Source organism: Ictalurus punctatus, chromosome 11, assembly GCF_001660625.3.
Source record: "Ictalurus punctatus breed USDA103 chromosome 11, Coco_2.0, whole genome shotgun sequence".
Lineage (NCBI taxonomy): Eukaryota > Metazoa > Chordata > Actinopteri > Siluriformes > Ictaluridae > Ictalurus > Ictalurus punctatus.
In genome coordinates, this window is record NC_030426.2 from 4,231,051 (window position 1) to 4,249,842 (window position 18,792).

Here is an 18,792-nt window from a genome sequence, read left to right on the forward strand (position 1 = left end):
ATTCTTTCAGCAGTCAGTTACAGGCCTAACATCGGCTATTCAAGGGGCTCGAAGATGACCACATCAAAATGTTTTTATTTTACTCGATTATTTATTTAAAGTTATATTGTGCCTTGTTGCTAGCCTACGCCTGCTGGAATGAAAAAAAATGTTCAGTGTTAAATAAACAGTTTGAAATTGTAGTTTTTGTAATTGATTTTTTTGCTTTGAAAAGCAAGACAAAATAGTAAAAAGCACATTTTGACCTTTTTAATTTATGCAATGGTGAAAAAATGGAAAAATAAAAGGAAAAAACGTGTTCGGTCTTCAGCCTCCGGCCAAGTTTTTCATTATCTTCGGCTTCGGCCAAGAATATTAATTTCGGTGCATCCCTAGTAGTCACTGATCCAAATATATTTATAACCTTGTATCGGGTACAATTTGGGCTTCTTGAACATGTCCCCCAGACAGAAGATTCAAGCTCATGTGTGGAGATTTCTTCATGAAGCAGTATTAAATCATTAAATGCCATTTAAAATCATTCAAATGGCTTCATGTTATTATATTTGCTAATATCATTGGTAAAGGGTTAGACCAGTTCACTGATACAAAGAACCTCAATTTATACAGGAAAGAAGGGGGGAGGGGTGGGGAAGGCTTTGCACTATGCCCATAGTGCATGTTTCCAAGATTTAATTACATTTCCCAGATGCAGATTTAATTAATCTAATGAGATCCAATCTTGTCCCAATATACAAATGCAGTCCATGCGAAATGTTGTCTTTTTTTTTTTTTTTTTACATCTGTTTACCAGGGAACTGTGTAGAGCTACAGGCGTTCCTAGTTTACATATTTATAGAATTTGTTGGAGTGTAGCTATGTTAGTGTCGTCTTCTGTCCTCCGAGTATTATTATTTTTTTTTTCTCCTGTGCAACCGAACATTAAGCCATTTGTTATTCAGCATTAAGAAATATGGTATTTAAAACAAGTGGGTGACTAAGAGTTACTGTTCTCAGTTTATTGCTGAGGTTTTATGGGCGTATCCCATCCTGGCTTAGAGCACAATAAACAAATCCCGTTGTAGTATCTGGCCGAAACCGTAAGCTTCGGAATTATTATATAATTTGTAAATCTCTGGGTAAATAAAAATCTATTGGACATAGATGTTTACTGTATTTCTAGTTTATGGTCATATTTTTTTAATTATCAGCATTCAAAGTGATTGTTTACTTTCTTAAAATATTTTTGGAGGAATAAGGTGTGTCGGAATCCTTGACATATTTTCAAGTTGCCTTCCCTGCCAAGCTTAGTGACTCGTGTGTGTGTGTTTGAAATTTGATACTGAACACGTCTCTTTTTTTCTTCTTTTTTTCCTCCTTTTTTTTATGGCAAAGCATGTGTAGCGCTATGTCTTGTAGATAAAGTGTTAGAACTAAACAGTTAATGTTTTTCTTGACCACAAATGAAAGTTTTTCCATGCTAAAACCCATAAAGGTTCAGTTCAACCCTAAATAGTGCTGTATAGAATCCTACAACATAGTGATTTCCTATCAGAATGGGGTTTGAGTAGAACCCCTTTAGAACAAAATATAAAATTCTTTAAAAAAAAAAAAACCCTTTTCTAACAGTGCAGGATAATATTTTTGACACACACACACATCGTTCGACTAAAGTAAGCTGAGATTCTGTGGTTGTGATTGGTTGAAATTGTATCCTGCCGCGTTCACGCGACCTGAATCTTCGTGATGTTTGCTTCATAAACACAGTGCACCACTGTGCTGTTTTCACAAGGCAGAATAAACGACTTTTTCAGCCAGCAGGTTTATTCCAGAAACATTTAGATATTCGTTGAGACTAGATATGTCTCACTCTGTATGTACCACTCGCTCGTTCACACATCCAGACTCGTCTACCTAAAATCGCCCTTTTGGAATTCAAGCAGCCTTAGTTAGTTTGAGGTTGTGGTAGGTTGTAAACTAGATTTACTTGTGGTACAGGTCTTACTTTTACCCATGGTGTAGATGTAGGATTTTCAAGAAGTTACTAACAAATTCTTGATACAATAAAATTAACCTTTTAATTAAATTATGTCTGAATCACCTGTAATTGCTTCCAAGTTGCTGGACAAAGACATCTAATTGGATAAACCTTATGGCCCACACTAAGAGGTGGTCACAAGCGGTCTGGAGTCTGTTTGGACTGGTCTACAGCGAATGCCTCTTATGTGGAAACAATCTCTTTAGAAGATTCTACAGAAGCATCGAGTTACAGATCTTTTTATGTTGTTGTTCCTCTTCCCCTTGTTGTTTCAAGAACACTTAATACCGGCGCTAACAGAATGGAGTTTTGTAAGAAATTTGGTTTCTTTTTCCTCCAGATTTGGACCTTTTTTTTTTTTATGCATTGCTTCTACCTTTTTATCTTCCTGTAGTGTACATGCATTCTATCTGCATATTGTGGCATCTAGTAGAAAGCGAGAGGTCTGGCGGAGGCTTCTGATAAGGGGGTGAAACATTTTTCTGTTGTCAGCTTGAGCAGTGGTAAAGGGGGCCGTCTTGTTTTCACGAAGAGGTTAGGAGTGTGATGGCCAGCGATTAATGATTAAAAATAAGTAGTAGATTCCATGCATATTTGCCCTGGGAAGCATTGGGAGTGTTGAGGAGTCGCTGAACTGGATCTGCTGTAGGTGGTGTATGCGATTTCGGCTTCGGGAAAAGCGCACACGAACACCAGGAAATTAAGTATGAAGTATAACGAGCAGCTACAGAAGAGTATGCTCAATCTGCTGTGTTCTAGGAAACAGCCCGAGTGAAAAGCAAATTCTTTCCCATGTGAGACCATAAGCGGTAAAGGTTTGAAGCTGTTCTATACCGGTGTATAACCAGTAAATCTGGTTTGAGGATGGGGGGTAATGGCAAAAGTACAAGAGGGAGCGGTAGACTGGCTGTGAGAATGAGTGTCTGCTTAGTCAGATTGAGACGCAAGAAGAAGGGAGGGGCAGAAGAGTGTGTATTCCAGTCGTCAACCTGCTGTAAATGGGCTAGGGCGAAGTGAGATTTTCCTGATGTCACGCAGAGGAGGAGTGTATGGGAGGGACTTGTTGAGCTGAAACTCTTGCAACACCTTTTGCTTTCTATGAGAGCAGACAAGCGAGTATTGTTCAAGGAAGCCTCAATCCTGTGGGGGAACTTGAGCATAGGACTCCACAGAACCTGTTCGATACACCAGGGATTTTATGCAGGCTTCTTAACTTCACTGGTAAGAGCTCCACTTGGATCTATAAGTCACAGCACAGTGATTCTTAAAAAGGTGTTCTGCCAGGTGTATTTGAATTTTTTTTCTCTCTCTCTCTCTCTCTCTACCGGAATCAAATTGATTATATTTGATATTAGATTTCTCAAAGGTTTGTGTGAGAAAATGAGCCTTTTAAGTTTCAGCTGTCTAGAGTTCATTTAATTTCCTTCATGTTGTGCGTGTATTTGAAAGCGCCAAACCGTGTTTCCTGGTTGTGGGATTGTCCACTACTATTTCCGCCCTTTTCTGGGTAATCTGTCATCGTGATTACGTACCCTGAATAGATAGTGTTCTATAGCTGTTTGGAATCTGGTAGAGCTGGAAATGAGTTCCCAGGAAAAGGTTTCAAGCACACTTTGTCTATCGGTAGCAGATGTTTTGCAGTGACCATATCCATTGCCTTGTTTTGAGCTCCCTTCCCTTTAGGGCGTATTTAAAAATATGCCGGGGCTTTGACCGTAGCTCATCTCCTGTAGTTTCATTATAGCAGCAGTGGCACTTAATTGACCTTGTAGCAGATGCCTTTTGTCATCTGTTTCCAGCTAAATGTCCTTTTTGTGGGGGTTTTTTCTTCCTTGGAAAGAGAAAAGAGAGAGCGTGTAATAATGTTTTAAAGTTTACAAAACATGTCTGTTGTGACATGATTTGTAACCCATGGGTTTGTGAAATAAAGGGATGTAAATATTTGTTCTCCGTCTACCATAAGGTGTCAAAACACCCTGTATTAACTTATGTCTGTGTCCCGATTCTCCAAATCTTTTACCTCAATTATGATCTCTTTGCAGGTCTTCCACTGGAAGCAGTTAGAGAACTTGTATTTCCGTGAGAAGAAATTTGCAGTTGAGGTCAACGACCCTCCCAGGTAAAACAAGAGGAGTTACATGTCTGAGATTTGGTGCATTTTTTTACCTCGTACATCCTCACTGACTCTGCACTATTCAAATAGTTACAATGTCTTCCAGTGATTGGAGAATGAAGTGTCAACTTGGAAAGGTCTATTTTCTACAAGTTAAAGATACGGCAGTTTGAAGATTTTAGCTCTGTGTGCTGTAATGCTTCTGGATTTTAAAATGCTGCTTCTGGCAACGTTAGTCATAACTGATGGTCACTGATACTTGGCTCTTGATTTGTAGCTGTTTGGTTTTAAAAAATAACGCTTCCCACAGAGCAGCCATTGAGAAGGGAAAGTTTAGTTAAAGCATTATGTTGTAAATCTTCACAGCAAGGTCAGTGCTGACATCCACGTTGAACTTTTTGATATGTAATGGTGGCTAGAGTTGATATGTAAACACAAATGACACTACTGCTTGACTTTTTTTTTTTTCTTTTTCTTATTTTTTTTTAAATGTCGTACAGCCTGTGAAATAGCCAGTTATAGTTTGCTGATTTATACACCATTGTCTTACCATTTCCTACATGACACAGTGCCGGCTTTTGCACTGCAACAATTGTTTTAAGAGCTCGACTGTAGCCGCTAATTGTCTTGATGCCTCTTTTTAAAAGTGTGTGTATATATTAATCCTCAGGAGAGCATCATCCAAGTCCACTTTTGGCCAGTCTGGACAGGTTATCCACACGTGGTATGCCAGCCACTCGCTGATCAAAACCATCTGGGCGATGGCAATCAGCCAGCACCAGTTCTACTTGGACTGCAGACAGAGCAATGTGAGTCTGTCAGCATTAGCTGCATCAATCTTTCTCTATTCTCAAGCTTGACGCTCATGTAACAAATACAAATAGATTTGTGGTATAATCTTGAAGGATGAGGATCAGATGTCTTAAGATACATCACTAATCGCTTTCATTTACTTGTATTATAAATTCAGTGTGACATAAAAATGCATCCTATATGTATTTAGCAGTACAGTTGGAATGCACTTAACATTTTATTGCACTAATTGTCTTAAGTTGAGCCATTGAACTTTCTAGTCTGCTAGCTGACCTTCATATTTTCTTGTTTGTTTGAAGTCTAAAATAACCACATCTAAGAATTTGGGGGATATCGCCATGGACCTTACCGGTACTGGAGCCTCCAGAGTCAGCAAGATGGTGAGCGGAGAGAGCAGAGACCAGCTCATCATGGCCAGCAACGGAAGCTTGGCCTCTGCAGGTAATAAATAACTACCGTTCTTATTTGTTAAAGCCTCTGAGCCGAAGGTCCCCTCTTATTGGTTTATTAGGTGTAGTCAGCTGAAACTGAAGAGTGGACTTACTCAAAGTTTGACATCATTTTCATATGTATATATCTGGGGTTTATTTAAGGTTGAGCTTGTTTGTGCGTTTTAGATTCTGTAGATTCTGAGATAAATGAGGAGTTGAAGAAAGAGAAGCTTGCTGAGCTGAAGAAGAAAGAGAAGAGCCTTCAGGATCTTCTGGCTCAGAAATTGACTGAGCTTAAGAAGATTTGCCTCAGAGAAGCAGTCAGTGTTTTTCTTTTAACTTAAGATCACCGTAGTAGATTGATATTTGTAAAAATTAGATGACATTTAAAAGATATCTTTATTTCCCCAGGAACTGACAGGCAAATTGCCTAAAGAGTACCCTTTAGCATCAGGAGAGAAGCCTCCTACTGTAAGAAGACGTGTAGGAACTGCTTTCAAACTAGACGATCATTTCCCTCACGATGCGGTACGTCACATTTTGTCTTTATGTACTTTAGTTCAGTAATACAGCACCCTCAACTATGACTATACAATATTTGTTTTTATTAAATGCCAGTGTTTTTTATTTTTTATTTATTTACTTCTTTTTTCCTCTCTCTCCTCCCTGCCCTCAGGACCCTCAGTTAAGGAACTTAGAAAGCCGGTTTTCTCTACAGCAGAAGATTGTAGAAGCGGCAAAGAAGCTCGCCAGTGAAACGGATCTCTGTAAAACTGTGAAGAGGAAACGGCGGAGGAACTTTGAAGATGCTATGAAGACGCTTCAAATGATTGAGAATGAAATGAATGACTACAGAGTGAAAACGGGCAAGAAACCCACACAAAGGGCCTCGCTGATTATCACCGGTACACGCTTAAAAAAAATTTAAATAAAATTAATTACCGGGGTGTGAGAGAATGTATAGTGATTTATTGACTGTGTATTAATAGTTTAGGATTACTTGGTTTAGGCTGCACTAATTGTTTTATTAAATAAAAGATCATCATCGTTCTTTATCATTACTGGGTTATAACTGTGTGTTAAAGTAAACAAACTGAAGTCTTAATCTCTTCATAGATGACATGAATGCAGCCGAACTCAGCTCACTATCTGACAGCTTAAATCTGGATGATGGTAAAAGTCGCAGTTCATATTTAGTCCTACTGTTTTGTGATCTGAAAATGGAAACCTCTCTACGCAGGTTAATCGAACCCTTTCCCCCCCTTTCACCACAGATGAGGCATTTGTAGTGCAACGCCAACGTTCCCGTTCAGTTCAGTATTCACCACGGCCTTCAGACAACCTCGGCATTCCATATCAATCCAATCGCAGGGCCTCCGAAGAACCGCACAACTCTGACAGGTGAGACTCCCCCAGCAATAACTGTCTTTTCTTTCTCTGCTTCCGGATCTTAAGTGGGGGTTTGCCTTTGCATTTGGGGCCCGAGCTGGTCGATGCTTGTTACATCATGTTAAGGCTTGTTAGAAACCAGACATACATTCCTGCTTGGGTTTCTACTTCCATCTGTACCTCTTATCATATCAAGCACACTCTACGTGTTAAAAACAGTGCGAGACGAGCTTGTTCTCCAATGACTGCTAAAACGTGGACAACAAATTAAGAAGGCAGAAAAGAAAACATAAGGTTACAAAGGAAGCTTTTGCAGATTTACTTTGAAATCATTGGCAGCCACATTTAGCTAGTGAGTCACGGATGCCATGTGATAGTTTGTTTGTTTTTTCACAGTAGACAAAATGTCTCTCAGCTGTTAAGTGTTTGTAGAATGGTATGGGTTTTTTTTATTTCTTTTCCACAGAGCTGTTTGATCAATGATGTAATCCTTCATTTGATAGTCATAAGTGTAGCCAGGAGTTTGGCCCTTGTGTGATTGGTCTCCATAACGATAACTCTTTTAGAGGAAGTCAACATTGTGAAAGCAGTCTTCTTATCTGTATTATAGATTGAACTATGGCGAAGTCCAAGAACCTTACTCCTACATCCAGCAAGATTCTTTATCACCGCATAGTAGCCCCTATTACGCTCCCTCCAGGCAAGAAGCAGGGAACTCGCGCAGCATGCCTCCAACACCCCAGCTGACACGCAATGCCTTCAGCAGCATCCAGCTCAGGTAACTGAACACCTTGACACTCTGCAGGCACTGTACCATCTCCAGCCTCCAACATGCCTCCATCTGTCCCACTTAACATACATACAGCTCAAACCCACCATGATTAATCTCTTTGATTGTAGCCTAGCTGGTGAATAAAATGCATGTATGAGTTTTTCCAGTGTGATCTGCTATAAGCTGTTATTTCTTAGTCATGCTAGCATTTTAGGCAAACTCTCCATGTAAAAGCATGTTTAGAATGATTCTGACCTATCTGTTGTGCATGCATGTGCACACAGGTGTGAGGAGGACACGCCTCAGCACTTCCGTCAGCGCAGTGGCAGTCTCGAGTCTCAGTCACTCTTTGCCTCGGAGTGTGACGGCCCGGAGCCTGCGTTCGCAATCGCCCCTGCTGCCCGACGCAGCAACAGCACCGAGGTACTTGATGATGTCTCCTCACACACTAGCCAGTCAAGCGCGGAGTACTGCGCCCATTCGCGCGCTCGAAACCGCCATCGTCGCCTGAGGGACTATTATGCGAATACAGGCAGCATGCCCAACCTGGCACAGAACGATTCTCGCTGCTGCAGCTATAATGCACCGACCAGGCCCCCCACGACAGCCTACTACGTCACTGGATACCCCTGCTATGCAGATCCACACACCAACGGAAGCTACACGTATGAGGATGAGACAGCGGGCCATTATAGTGTAAATCCTTCCTACCAGACTCTTTCCTACCATGCACACGAACAATACAGTGACTACAGTCACACTGAGATGGACAGTATGAGCCGGAATCCATATGCTACGCTGAGGCAGACGAGGAGTCGTCCGCCATCGAGGAACGAAAACCTTATGAGGAACACGCAGAAGGCTATAGTGGCCGAGCACTTACGAGGCTGGTATAACCGACACACAGTACAAAGGCAGGTGCCATACGAGTACGAGAGGGAGTCCCAGCAAAGCATGGCCTACAGGAGGATACCACATGCTTATGGCTACAATGATCGCAGCACCTCATATGCCTCAGGTGAGGCATTTCTGCGTTTGTTTTTCTGTAAATCCACATGTTCTCTTCAGGTCAAAAAAAAAAAAGGCACGAATTGTAGAACAATGCCGAAAATAATAATCCCAACTTTCTGAGCTTTTCTCAGAAATGTAGGTCTGGCGAAATGTATCGATTGTTTTACGTAATTTTGAGCAGTAAATAACAAGCTTAAAAAAAAATAAGTGTTTAAAATGAATCATGTTTGTACATATGACAACAAAACAAAAAGGGTCATTATAGACTCGTTCTTATTTTTGACACCCACGCGCCTTCAGAATCATCCCCAAAACGGTTAAAGGGGTTTTGCGTGTCCATTTCATTAAATATGATCCATATTGCTTATAATTCGGATAGATATTGAGTGATTTCAGCAGTGTACATTTTAAATCCCATGGCCCAGCATCCATTGGTTAAGTTTTAAGGTTAAGCCTTCAGTCTTGTTCCAGTCAAGTCGTAAATCTTTAGCTTTCTGAAACATATAAGACAGTAAGATATGGGATATAGGATGTTAAATGATACGGAGTGTAAGGTTGATTGCATCATAATGAAATGGTTGGAAATAAAACGAGGTGACGATTTTAGTGAAATGCATGTCTAAGCTGTGCTGGTGTAATGAAGCTCTGTAATAAAGAATAATAGCTAGTGCATAACATTTGCATAACAATACACAACAATACATCTCATGTGGAAATAAAAATCACAATATGTCACAGAAATAAAACGTTGATCTCTGTGACGTACAGTTTTATTCCATAGTCACTAATGACTAATAAAAGAAACGTGCCTGTGATTTTAGTCTAATGCATTCCTTAGGATGTCATTCCTTAAATATTTTCATACACTGACTACACTGAAGTTCATTATTCTTGATTTTCCAGTTTCTACAGCGCCCAGCACAGGGAACTGGCATGATCACTTGTCCGTAGGTTTATCGGAATACGACATGGGCCTTCACCCACAGCATGCCTACAGCTACAATTCAGTCCATCAGAGTCCCCTTCCACAGAGCCGGTAAGAGCCTCTAGGCCTTAATTACCTTGTAGTCCTTAAATCAATTGTCTTAACCACGGTGTCCTGCACCTTACGCCTTAGGAATGCACCAATTGCAGAGGATCTGTCTAACGTTGAGCTGTGCAGTTGGGCCACATAATGCTCATCGCTCAAAATAGAATTTGCTGATCACCACTTACTGCCTTTTTTAAAAAAAATTTTGTTTGTGATAAGTGATCTCTTTGCTATGGGTGTACTAGGTTATAACTTGTACTATGTTCTCTACAAAGCCTGCATCTCCCCTATCTCTCTCTTTTTCCCCATCCTCTTTCTCATAGACATGCCTTCAGTCCACACCCTGCACCCTCCCGGCACTACCCACCTCCTTCCTTCTCACCTAGTGCTTGTTCTTCCTCATCCTCTTACCTCTCCCTCCCTCGACCTCCTCCATCCCGCTATCGGGTGGAGTGGTTGGGCTGTGATGGCTCCAAAACTGACATGGTTAATAAAGCCTCCTTGATAAATGTAGCCCTTGATAGTAAGTAAAAATGTGCTAGTTATGTGTTTTTGCTCTGTTTTTCTGTGTGTTGTTTTGTGAGTCGCGTTATTGAAATCTCTGGTCGTTTTTGTGCTGCATGTTGGTACAGTTTGTGTGGAATTTCTGGGTTTGTCCTCCCATTAAAGGAACGCTGCATGGCTTTTAAGTGTCTGTGTTTCTCCAGACAGAAAGGTCTTAACATCATGTTCTTAACTCACATATTCCTAGTTGTGTGAAGAGAAAACGCACACGGGTTGCTGCTTTATCTGACTAACCACCATCCCTTTCATGCCAGCCGCCAGCCCCATCATCTAGCTCCGCCCCCAGGCCCCAGAGCTCCATCTCCGTTTGCTAGGAGGAGCCCAGCTCCAGGACGTTTAGACATGCCTGGTGCTGTTGCCAGTGGTTATGACCAGGACTATTATTACACTCAGTGCTAGTGCAACTTGCAGCACTAAACAATGTGGTGAGCTGCATACAAACCCCACACTGCTTCTCTAACCTGTTGTCACTCTTAACTGTAAGTGTTGTCACTCTTAACAATCAATTTCCTGACGCACTAAACCTGTCTGGTAGCTCAGCTTTATTGTACCACACTGCTGGATAGGTTTGTGTGTTCAGTGGTGGTGGGTTGGTCCTGTGTGTCGGGTATCACGCTACACGGGTGGCATCTTGTTCTGCGGACGAACACGTGACATGTCTCGATTGCTGTGAGTTGTACACGTGCTTGTGTGTGTTTTTCATCAGGTGTATGAATGTTTTAACCCCATGTTGAACAAACGTATTCATTAAAAAAATAAATAAATAAATAAATGACCTTCACTTAGTAGTAGCCATGTGTACTACATCTTCTAACGTGAAAGCAGTTCAGGTTCTTAATCATGACTCTTCTTCATTCTCTTAGAATCTAAGGAAGAGGAGCTTTTTGCATACTGTAATATAGCACTCGTAATATAACTTCCTCTGGCCGTATATTTCCTCTGATATAACGTGGACGAACAGGGGTTAAAACGTTCAGAAATATTCAGTGTGCATTTTGATTTCCTGATGCACATTTCTTATGCCGTCTTTTATATTTCAGGTCATACATGGATGTAAACCAAATGGATTCACACCTGTGTAGCCCAGTGGACAGTTTTGACTCTGAGGATCAGACACTTTACTGGCACGAAGACTCCAAGCCTGGAACGATAGTGTAGGAAATTAAGATAACTTCTTCATGCTTTGTGCCTTTTTCAAATCCCGGTTTATTTTTCTGCGGGTGACGAGTTCAAATCATCGACGTTTTGAGGAACGTTACCGGGCAAGGATTGTGCACGACGGCATTCAGCCAGCTCAGAGAGCACGAGTGCATTCCCCTTGCAACAGAACCGAAACAGGCCTTTGGGAACAGGCCCTGGAGAGCAACGCATTTTGAGTGTGTGTGTGTGGTGCTAGCACTTGTGGAACTCTGCCTGCCCTGATGAGTGCCTGCTGTGGAATTTCTTTGGGATTTGTTAATATGGTAATAGTGATTGGGCCGAGGAAGGTGGTATTTGAGCCAAGTAGCCTGGACCATTCCATTGCCATGGAAGGATATTACAATCCTATTTCCTCTTCATAGACACAAAGCAAATATTAATATGAAGGACTAAACTCAGCTGGTTTCTGTTGTGTGAAAAATCTCCAATGGACATTTTGCAGTTTGTTTAAAGATCTTGAAGCATTAACTTCTATATTGCTATTCAAGTTAATTCTGTCTTAAAAATTTTTTTTTTTTTTTTTTTTCAAACAAATATTTTGTATACAATTATGCATAAACATTGTATTTTGCAAGGGCTCTGAACATGGCTATGCAAAGAAAATGGAACTTTTAATCATGTATTTACTTGCAGCATTATTTACACGCGTTATTTAAAATACACTGTGTCGCTTTGCCCGTCTGCTGCGTATATGTCTTATGAAAAGAACAGGAATCTCTATCATCGTATTGACAAGACAAACACTACTTTGGAATGGTGCTTGAACAACACGGACCAGTTACTAGACATGCTCCTGATAGCTTTCCCATGCCGTATATGTGTAAATCATGCCCTGGAATATTTTACATTACTTACTGCTAAGCATTGGAACATGGATTTTCTTTAGGGTTTCTTCCAGATTACTTGTTATTCCTTAAAGCCCAAAACTGTAGTGCTTCACACATTTTAAATCTAGCACTAATAATGTTGCAGATTAGTTGTACAACTTTTTTTTTTTTTTTTTTTTTTTTTTTAAATCTGACTGCATCCAATAGCAGAAACCAAGGCCTGAAGTTTGCCACCTTTCTTTCTTTCGCTCGCTCTCTGTCGAGCAGAGCTGATTATGTATATGTAAATTCTGTATATAGAGTTTATTTTTTTGTCATTTTTAAAGAGAATTTTTTTTTTTCTATGTGCATTTTTTTTTTTTTTTTTTTTTTTTTTTTTTTTTGAAAAATGTGTAATATATAGTAATCAGAATTGTTAAGCTGGTTCTTAGTAATTTCTATCAATGAAATTTCTTTGAATTAAAGAAAAATGACAAAACAACGTTTTATCATTTAAGACATAGTAAAGTTAAGACGTGTTGCACGGTGAATGATAAATGAGGCAAATTTAAAGAACACGTGAAAAAAAATTTAGAGTCAAAGCTCTGAACCCTGTAACAGTCTTTAAATTGGATTGTAATATGATGTAAAGAAACCGGGATCTGAACTACACTGGTGGCATTTCGGAGAGAGTTAGTTAACTAGAAATGCTTTTTGTTGTTGTTTTGCTACAACACGCACATAGAGTTGAACAATTTTCTTTCAAAGAAGAGATCTAGAATGCCTTGCACTCTTTCCCATGTCACACTGTGAAGACAGACAAATGCTGCTTCGCTGCATGTATAGAAAACCAGAAGAACCTGTAGGAGAGCTGGCACACCCACTCATTCCTCATGGGGACCAAAACCAAGATCAGCTATGATTACTTAGCTGAGTAAGAGCAGCTCACGCCTGCAATACCCGTTCATAGCATATGTATAATACTTCAGGTTGATTGAAGAATTTATGAATGTGCAAAAAGAAATAGTCCATTCTAAGTTCTGGAAATCATTTGGTTATGCTCCTGACTTTTTAAATTCCACTTATGAGTATAGGTTAATCTTTCAACGTTGTGGTACTCAAACGTTTACGAGCCCTAGTAGTTCTCCACACTCTTTCTGTTGGCCCTTTATTGTTATTCTTCCAATGTGCAACGTCTGAAAGTACTCCATGCGGACACGTGAAGTACGTTCTACTCCTTCATGTGCGCATCGACACAAAATACAGGCACAGGCTGGGACAGCAAATTATTCTTCTTGAACTCCAGTTTAAACTTGGTTACACTAGTAACTTAAGTTTAATAGTTCTGTCGTAGCCTAGCTTGAATGTAAACTGTCACGATAGTTTGCACTGTGTGTATGTGTGTGTGTGTGTATGTATGTGTGTATGTATGTGTATGTATGTGTGTATGTATGTGTGTGTGTGTATATATATATATATATATATATATATATATATATATATATATATATATATATATATATATATATATATATATATATATATATATATTATATATAATATATATATAATATATATGTATATATTTATGTATAATATAATATAATATAATATAATATTTGAAACAGTTGCTAAAGGGGTCTAAACAGTTGCCAAGTTGGAAATGCTGAATGCAGATTAGGTTTCAGCTACTGTCTTTCCTTGCTTATGGTATGTCAATAAAAAGCTGTTGTAGCATGAGAGCTCAAGCAGAACAACAACAAAGTACCAGCAAGAGACTTTAGTCACCACTTTATTCAAAAACACTATTTAAATTTGACTAAGATTACTAACTTGAGAGACCTTACTTGAAGGGGGAAATTACACTTGGAAATACACCAAGTGCTTCCCTGTGTCTTGATGTGTGGATGTAGTATTTCCTGTTAAGTTCAGATCGTGTTTCTGATTGGCTGGTGATGGTGATCTCTGTCCTGTGTTGCCAACATGGTGACCTGTTAGATTTTTGGAGACTTTCTATGCCCCTTGAGCAACTTTATTTCAATATAGCGCTTACCACCAGGTCCAGGGACTGTTTGAGCAGATGTTAGCAACTGTCCTGCACTTGATCTAGCTCTTCAGATCACAATCACAGCTGAAGGTTATGCGAGTTGAGAGAGCAGGTTTGGTCTACTTGTGACTAATGTGCAAAGCCTGACTTGCCCTTGCTTGAGCTGACGATCCCAACAACCAATCACTGATCCCCTTTGCTTGTCCCACCCATGCACTTCTTTTGTTCATTGGAAGCTTTTCCTATCCGTGCGTACATTTATATTTAGTCATTTGGCAGGCTGCTTCTTTTCATCTGCGTTCTTGAGAGAAATTATACTCGTTTGTAAATACTTTTTTTTTGTGGTGCCTTGACCAAACATGACTACTATCATGTCTATGAGAAATCTCAAGTGTCTTTAGAAAATTGTCCTTGTGCATCATATATAAGTTTTGATATTTTAATGAATGACTGTGACTGACTTTTAAAAAATGTTTTAATTAATAAATTTTTTTAAAGCAGGCATTAGCTAATTTCCCCTTGAAAAGCGTCGGCTACAACCAATTTACACTCTACTAGTTATGATGCGTCTTAAATATTAAATGATTTTACTTCGTGCTAGTTTTAAACTTCACAACATATGGATTAGGACAGACTGTACACCCTGACTTACCATAGAACTTCAATTCAACTGGTGCAAATGGCTACTGTACTCTAGTAAACTCTGGTCTGCAGCTCACTTCTATCCCCCAAACAAACTGGGATGTTCAGGTCACAGCTGTGCCCCGCTGTCTCTCTTCCTTTTTCCCTTCAAGACGCAACAGCTGCACAAAGAAATCAGGGAGGGCAGCAGCAGCTGACCCTGGGCTTTAAAACAAACAATGGCCTTCTATATGTATCTTACCTTACCAGACACTTCTTCCTCCATCCATGTGCCATTTAAAACAAATGTGTATGACTGGGTCTTTCTTTTAGTGGCCAAAATCAGTGGCTTGGTAGCAGATTATTCTTCAACCGTGTCTATTTCTGAAGCACACTTTTACCTTGAAAGGAATGTCTTGACCTTTCAGGTCAGAAAATAGGCTTGCACCTAACTTAATTAATTATAAACCACATGCAAGCAAATCTGTAAGAGAACTAAACAATGCCCTCTAATCATTAAAAGCCAAACCACACCATCTTCAAAAGCGCATTGGGAGTTATTTTTGCTCCTGCTGCTAAACATGACCAGCCATATTCACTGTACTTGAAGGAAGAAAGATTGTGAAGATGAAACGTACCAAACGGCTCATCTAAACATCAAGATTCTTGATGATCATGGCTAAAGGAAACGTAGAGTTTAACGCCACAGGATGCACTGGTGTGTCAGTACTCAAACTATAAAATCGCGTCAACATTTTTATAGCTTTCCCCTACAGGACAGACTTGTCAGAGGTAGTCTAATTACAGTATAAGTTGTAGTACATTGGCTAAACTTCTACTGTGTAAGCAATGGTGAGGAATTATGCTTTTACATGTTGCAGCTTACATCGTTTGACTTTTTTTTTTTTGTCCTTTTGAGTGAGAAACAACTCCCATTTCCTCTTGTCTGCAGCTGTTGCAGAAGAGGTCGGTCTGCATAAATTAGCCAGCTGAACAGGGAGGCATAGCGGCACAGCAGGTAGTGATGGTGCCTCACGCTGCTGAGCTCAGATTACTGTCCTTGTGGAGTTCCGCATGCTCGTCCCCGCGTCTGTGTGGATTTCCTATCCTTTCCAGGTTCAGGTGTCAGCTACGCCTGGAGATATGAATGAGTGTCAAAGTCTGTGCATGAATCCACTGTGACCCTGACCAGGATAAGGCCGGTACTGAAGATGTATGATCAATAAACCAGCTGAATAAAGCTGAATGCATAATCAAATTAGCCATCGGGTGTTTATTGGTGAATGTTTGCGTTTTCTGCAGAATGTTAGGAACAAGCTAAAGATGCTAGGCCACTTAGAAAGGACTGAAGAACAGCACTGCAGTCATTTAGGGACACATTACAGCAAACACACACAGCTGTTGGAGCTCTGTTTGGAAAAGTTCCTGCAATAGCATCTGCACTCCCTCTGACTTATTGCTACATCCATTCCGAGTGAGTAGTGCTTGCTCATCTTGCCTTATAGTCATCATCCTGCGGAACAAGTACTTTATTAAACTCGGTTTCTTGTGATTGCTCAAAGCTCAAATTTAATGATGTTTGTATAACACATAACAAGAGACAGTGTCACAAAGCAGTTTCCAAGTTCCTTGGAAAAACCAGTATCAGTCTCAGAGAGATGTTAAGGAATACCATATTTGCAGGACATTACTGACTGGAATTTATATTCTGCCTGAAAAGTCCGTCTTGTCTCGTACGTGGTTTAATGTATATTATACCACAACATACCATGTGGTGTTGAATTCTTGAACCTGATTGGTCAGAAGGTGTTTAATTGTTCTATAATATCACAATAGTGGCAGCTGCAGTTGAAATGAAAAGTTAATGCAGTTGACCTTATACACTATTGTTTCTATAGCAACAACTCATTCACAGGGATTGTATGGTGTATGCGATACATAATCTCACGCTCACGATAAAACATGTTATTTAACAACAAACGGATATGGTGACATTTTCTGCAAGGAGCAATGTGCAAGTGTTGATTCTTGAGTGCTTTCTGATTTCTCTGTAACAAGACATGAGTCTTATTAACTTCAAGAAAGAGAAAAAGAGAGTCCGGTGACGGGACTATTTATGACTATTATGACTATTTGTAGGCGTTATAACCTGATGACAGGAACTACCTAGTTTTGTGGACTTTGCACAATGTGTATATATAGTTACATTTAACTATAAATGGGTTCCAGGCTCCCAGCGGCCCTGTGTAGGATAAGCGGTACGGAAAATGGATGGATGGATAGAATTGTAATTGTTGGCAGAATGCTATGGTATATATATATAGGAATAAAACACTTTGGGGAGCACTGTTGTTGGATAGTAATCAACTTCCAGGTGGCATCAGACCATGCCACTATTGATCAGTTTCTAACAACACATCCTAGTGTTTTATTTCTTAATTAACATGTATCTGCAGGGTTCGTATAGATGCTTCAAAATGAAATTCCAGGACTTTCAAGGACTTTTCAAGCACTATATATATATTTTTTTTGTTTTCAAGGACTATACAAGAGATGTCATTGAAACATATTTTTATTTCTACTTTTTAAATTCCAAAATTATTATTATTATCCATCCATCTTCTACCGCTTACTCCTTTTCAGGGTCTCGGGGAACCTGGAGCCTATCCCAGGGAGCATGGGGCACAAGGTGGGGTACACCCTGGACAGGGTGCCAGTCCATCACAGAGCACAATCACATACACACTCACACACCCATTCATACACTACGGACACTTTAGACACGCCAATCAGACTACCGTGCATGTGTTTGGACTGGGGGAGGAAACCGGAGAACCCGGAGGAAACCCCCGCAGCACGGGGAGAACATGCAAACTCCGCACACACAGGACCATGGTGTAATCGAACCCCTGACCCTGGAGGTGTGAGGCGAACGTGCTGACCACTAAACAACAACAATAATAATAATAATAATAATAATAATAATAATAATAATAATAATAATAAACACAATCAAGTTTTATATGATTCCCAATGAAATTGATCTCATCATAAAGTTTGCCCAAAAAGTCACTAGATTTGTCACTAGGTGCTTTTTGAAAAGATAATTGTTAAAGGGGTCTGAAAAGTGGACTGGGACGGTTTCTGTCAAAATGAGTGAGTGAATGGTGGGAAGAGGGGGAGGGGCTGCTGCAGGGAGTCATAGTTTGAGGGAAAGGATTGTATTCGTGTTCTACAGGGGCGTTTCCAGAGTTTGATCACTACTGGGGCGCAGGCACCCCCAAGAACTGTACAAAAGTATTTAAAAAATGGGGTCAGGGGTCTTTGGTAGTACATTTACGGCATAAATTGAAGGTTAAGGGCCTTGCTCAAGGGCCCGCAGTGGCTGGTTGGCAGTGCTGAGATTTGAACTCATGACCTTCTGATCAGGAGTCTAACATCTTAACTACTCCTCATATTATATATATTTCTCCTCCATATTTTATAATAAGCATGAATGCAAGTATGTGCTGCAGATCATTTCATTAGTTCAATTTTACACTTTAACTTACTGGAAAGGGCTTTGCTAAAATTGCCTACATAAACCTTTTTTTAGGTATCAAAACTGGTTAATGTTTGGTTGATAACAATGACAAACTCCAGATTTTTATATCTTGGAACTCTGTTTTACCATGGTCATTTTTAAACAATTAATAACAACATTAACTTCACCAATGCAAGTTTACATTTTATTTGATGCTCGACCATACCTAATTTAGATTAACATTTCTGAAACACACACACACACACACACACACACACACACACACACACACACACACACACACACACACACAGGTATACACTCCATTCAAAAAGACAAGAGAAGAAATGATTTTTTGAAATGCAAAGCTGGCACCTGAAATCCCACAATAATACAGAATTGACTTTTGAAATAACCGAAAACAAATATATAAAATGGGTGCACGTTCACCTCAC

General features: G+C 39.9%; 1 protein-coding gene across 6 annotated transcripts in view; it reads left to right on the forward strand.

The window, feature by feature from the left end:
• The window catches only part of frmd4ba (FERM domain containing 4Ba), a 52,028-nt gene extending 40,167 nt beyond the window's left edge, over window positions 1-11,861 (forward strand). Inside the window, exons 1-14 of one of the 6 annotated variants that reach the window (XM_053683577.1) lie at window positions 2,386-3,238; window positions 4,060-4,136; window positions 4,801-4,939; window positions 5,243-5,384; window positions 5,561-5,694; window positions 5,786-5,902; window positions 6,051-6,279; window positions 6,491-6,547; window positions 6,649-6,775; window positions 7,374-7,541; window positions 7,820-8,553; window positions 9,450-9,582; window positions 9,900-10,099; window positions 10,395-10,549. In XM_053683577.1, coding sequence (XP_053539552.1) covers window positions 3,116-3,238; window positions 4,060-4,136; window positions 4,801-4,939; window positions 5,243-5,384; window positions 5,561-5,694; window positions 5,786-5,902; window positions 6,051-6,279; window positions 6,491-6,547; window positions 6,649-6,775; window positions 7,374-7,541; window positions 7,820-8,553; window positions 9,450-9,582; window positions 9,900-10,099; window positions 10,395-10,414 — 2,400 coding nt within the window. In that variant the 5' untranslated portion in view covers window positions 2,386-3,115 and the 3' untranslated portion in view covers window positions 10,415-10,549. Of the gene's footprint in view, window positions 1-2,385; window positions 3,239-4,059; window positions 4,137-4,800; window positions 4,940-5,242; window positions 5,385-5,560; window positions 5,695-5,785; window positions 5,903-6,050; window positions 6,280-6,490; window positions 6,548-6,648; window positions 6,776-7,373; window positions 7,542-7,819; window positions 8,554-9,446; window positions 9,583-9,899; window positions 10,100-10,394; window positions 10,566-11,180 lie in introns of those variants that run through there. The other 5 variants (XM_053683573.1, XM_053683575.1, XM_047158684.2 and 2 more) reach the window with 5 other exon arrangements.
• Window positions 11,862-18,792: the final 6,931 nt, after the last annotated feature.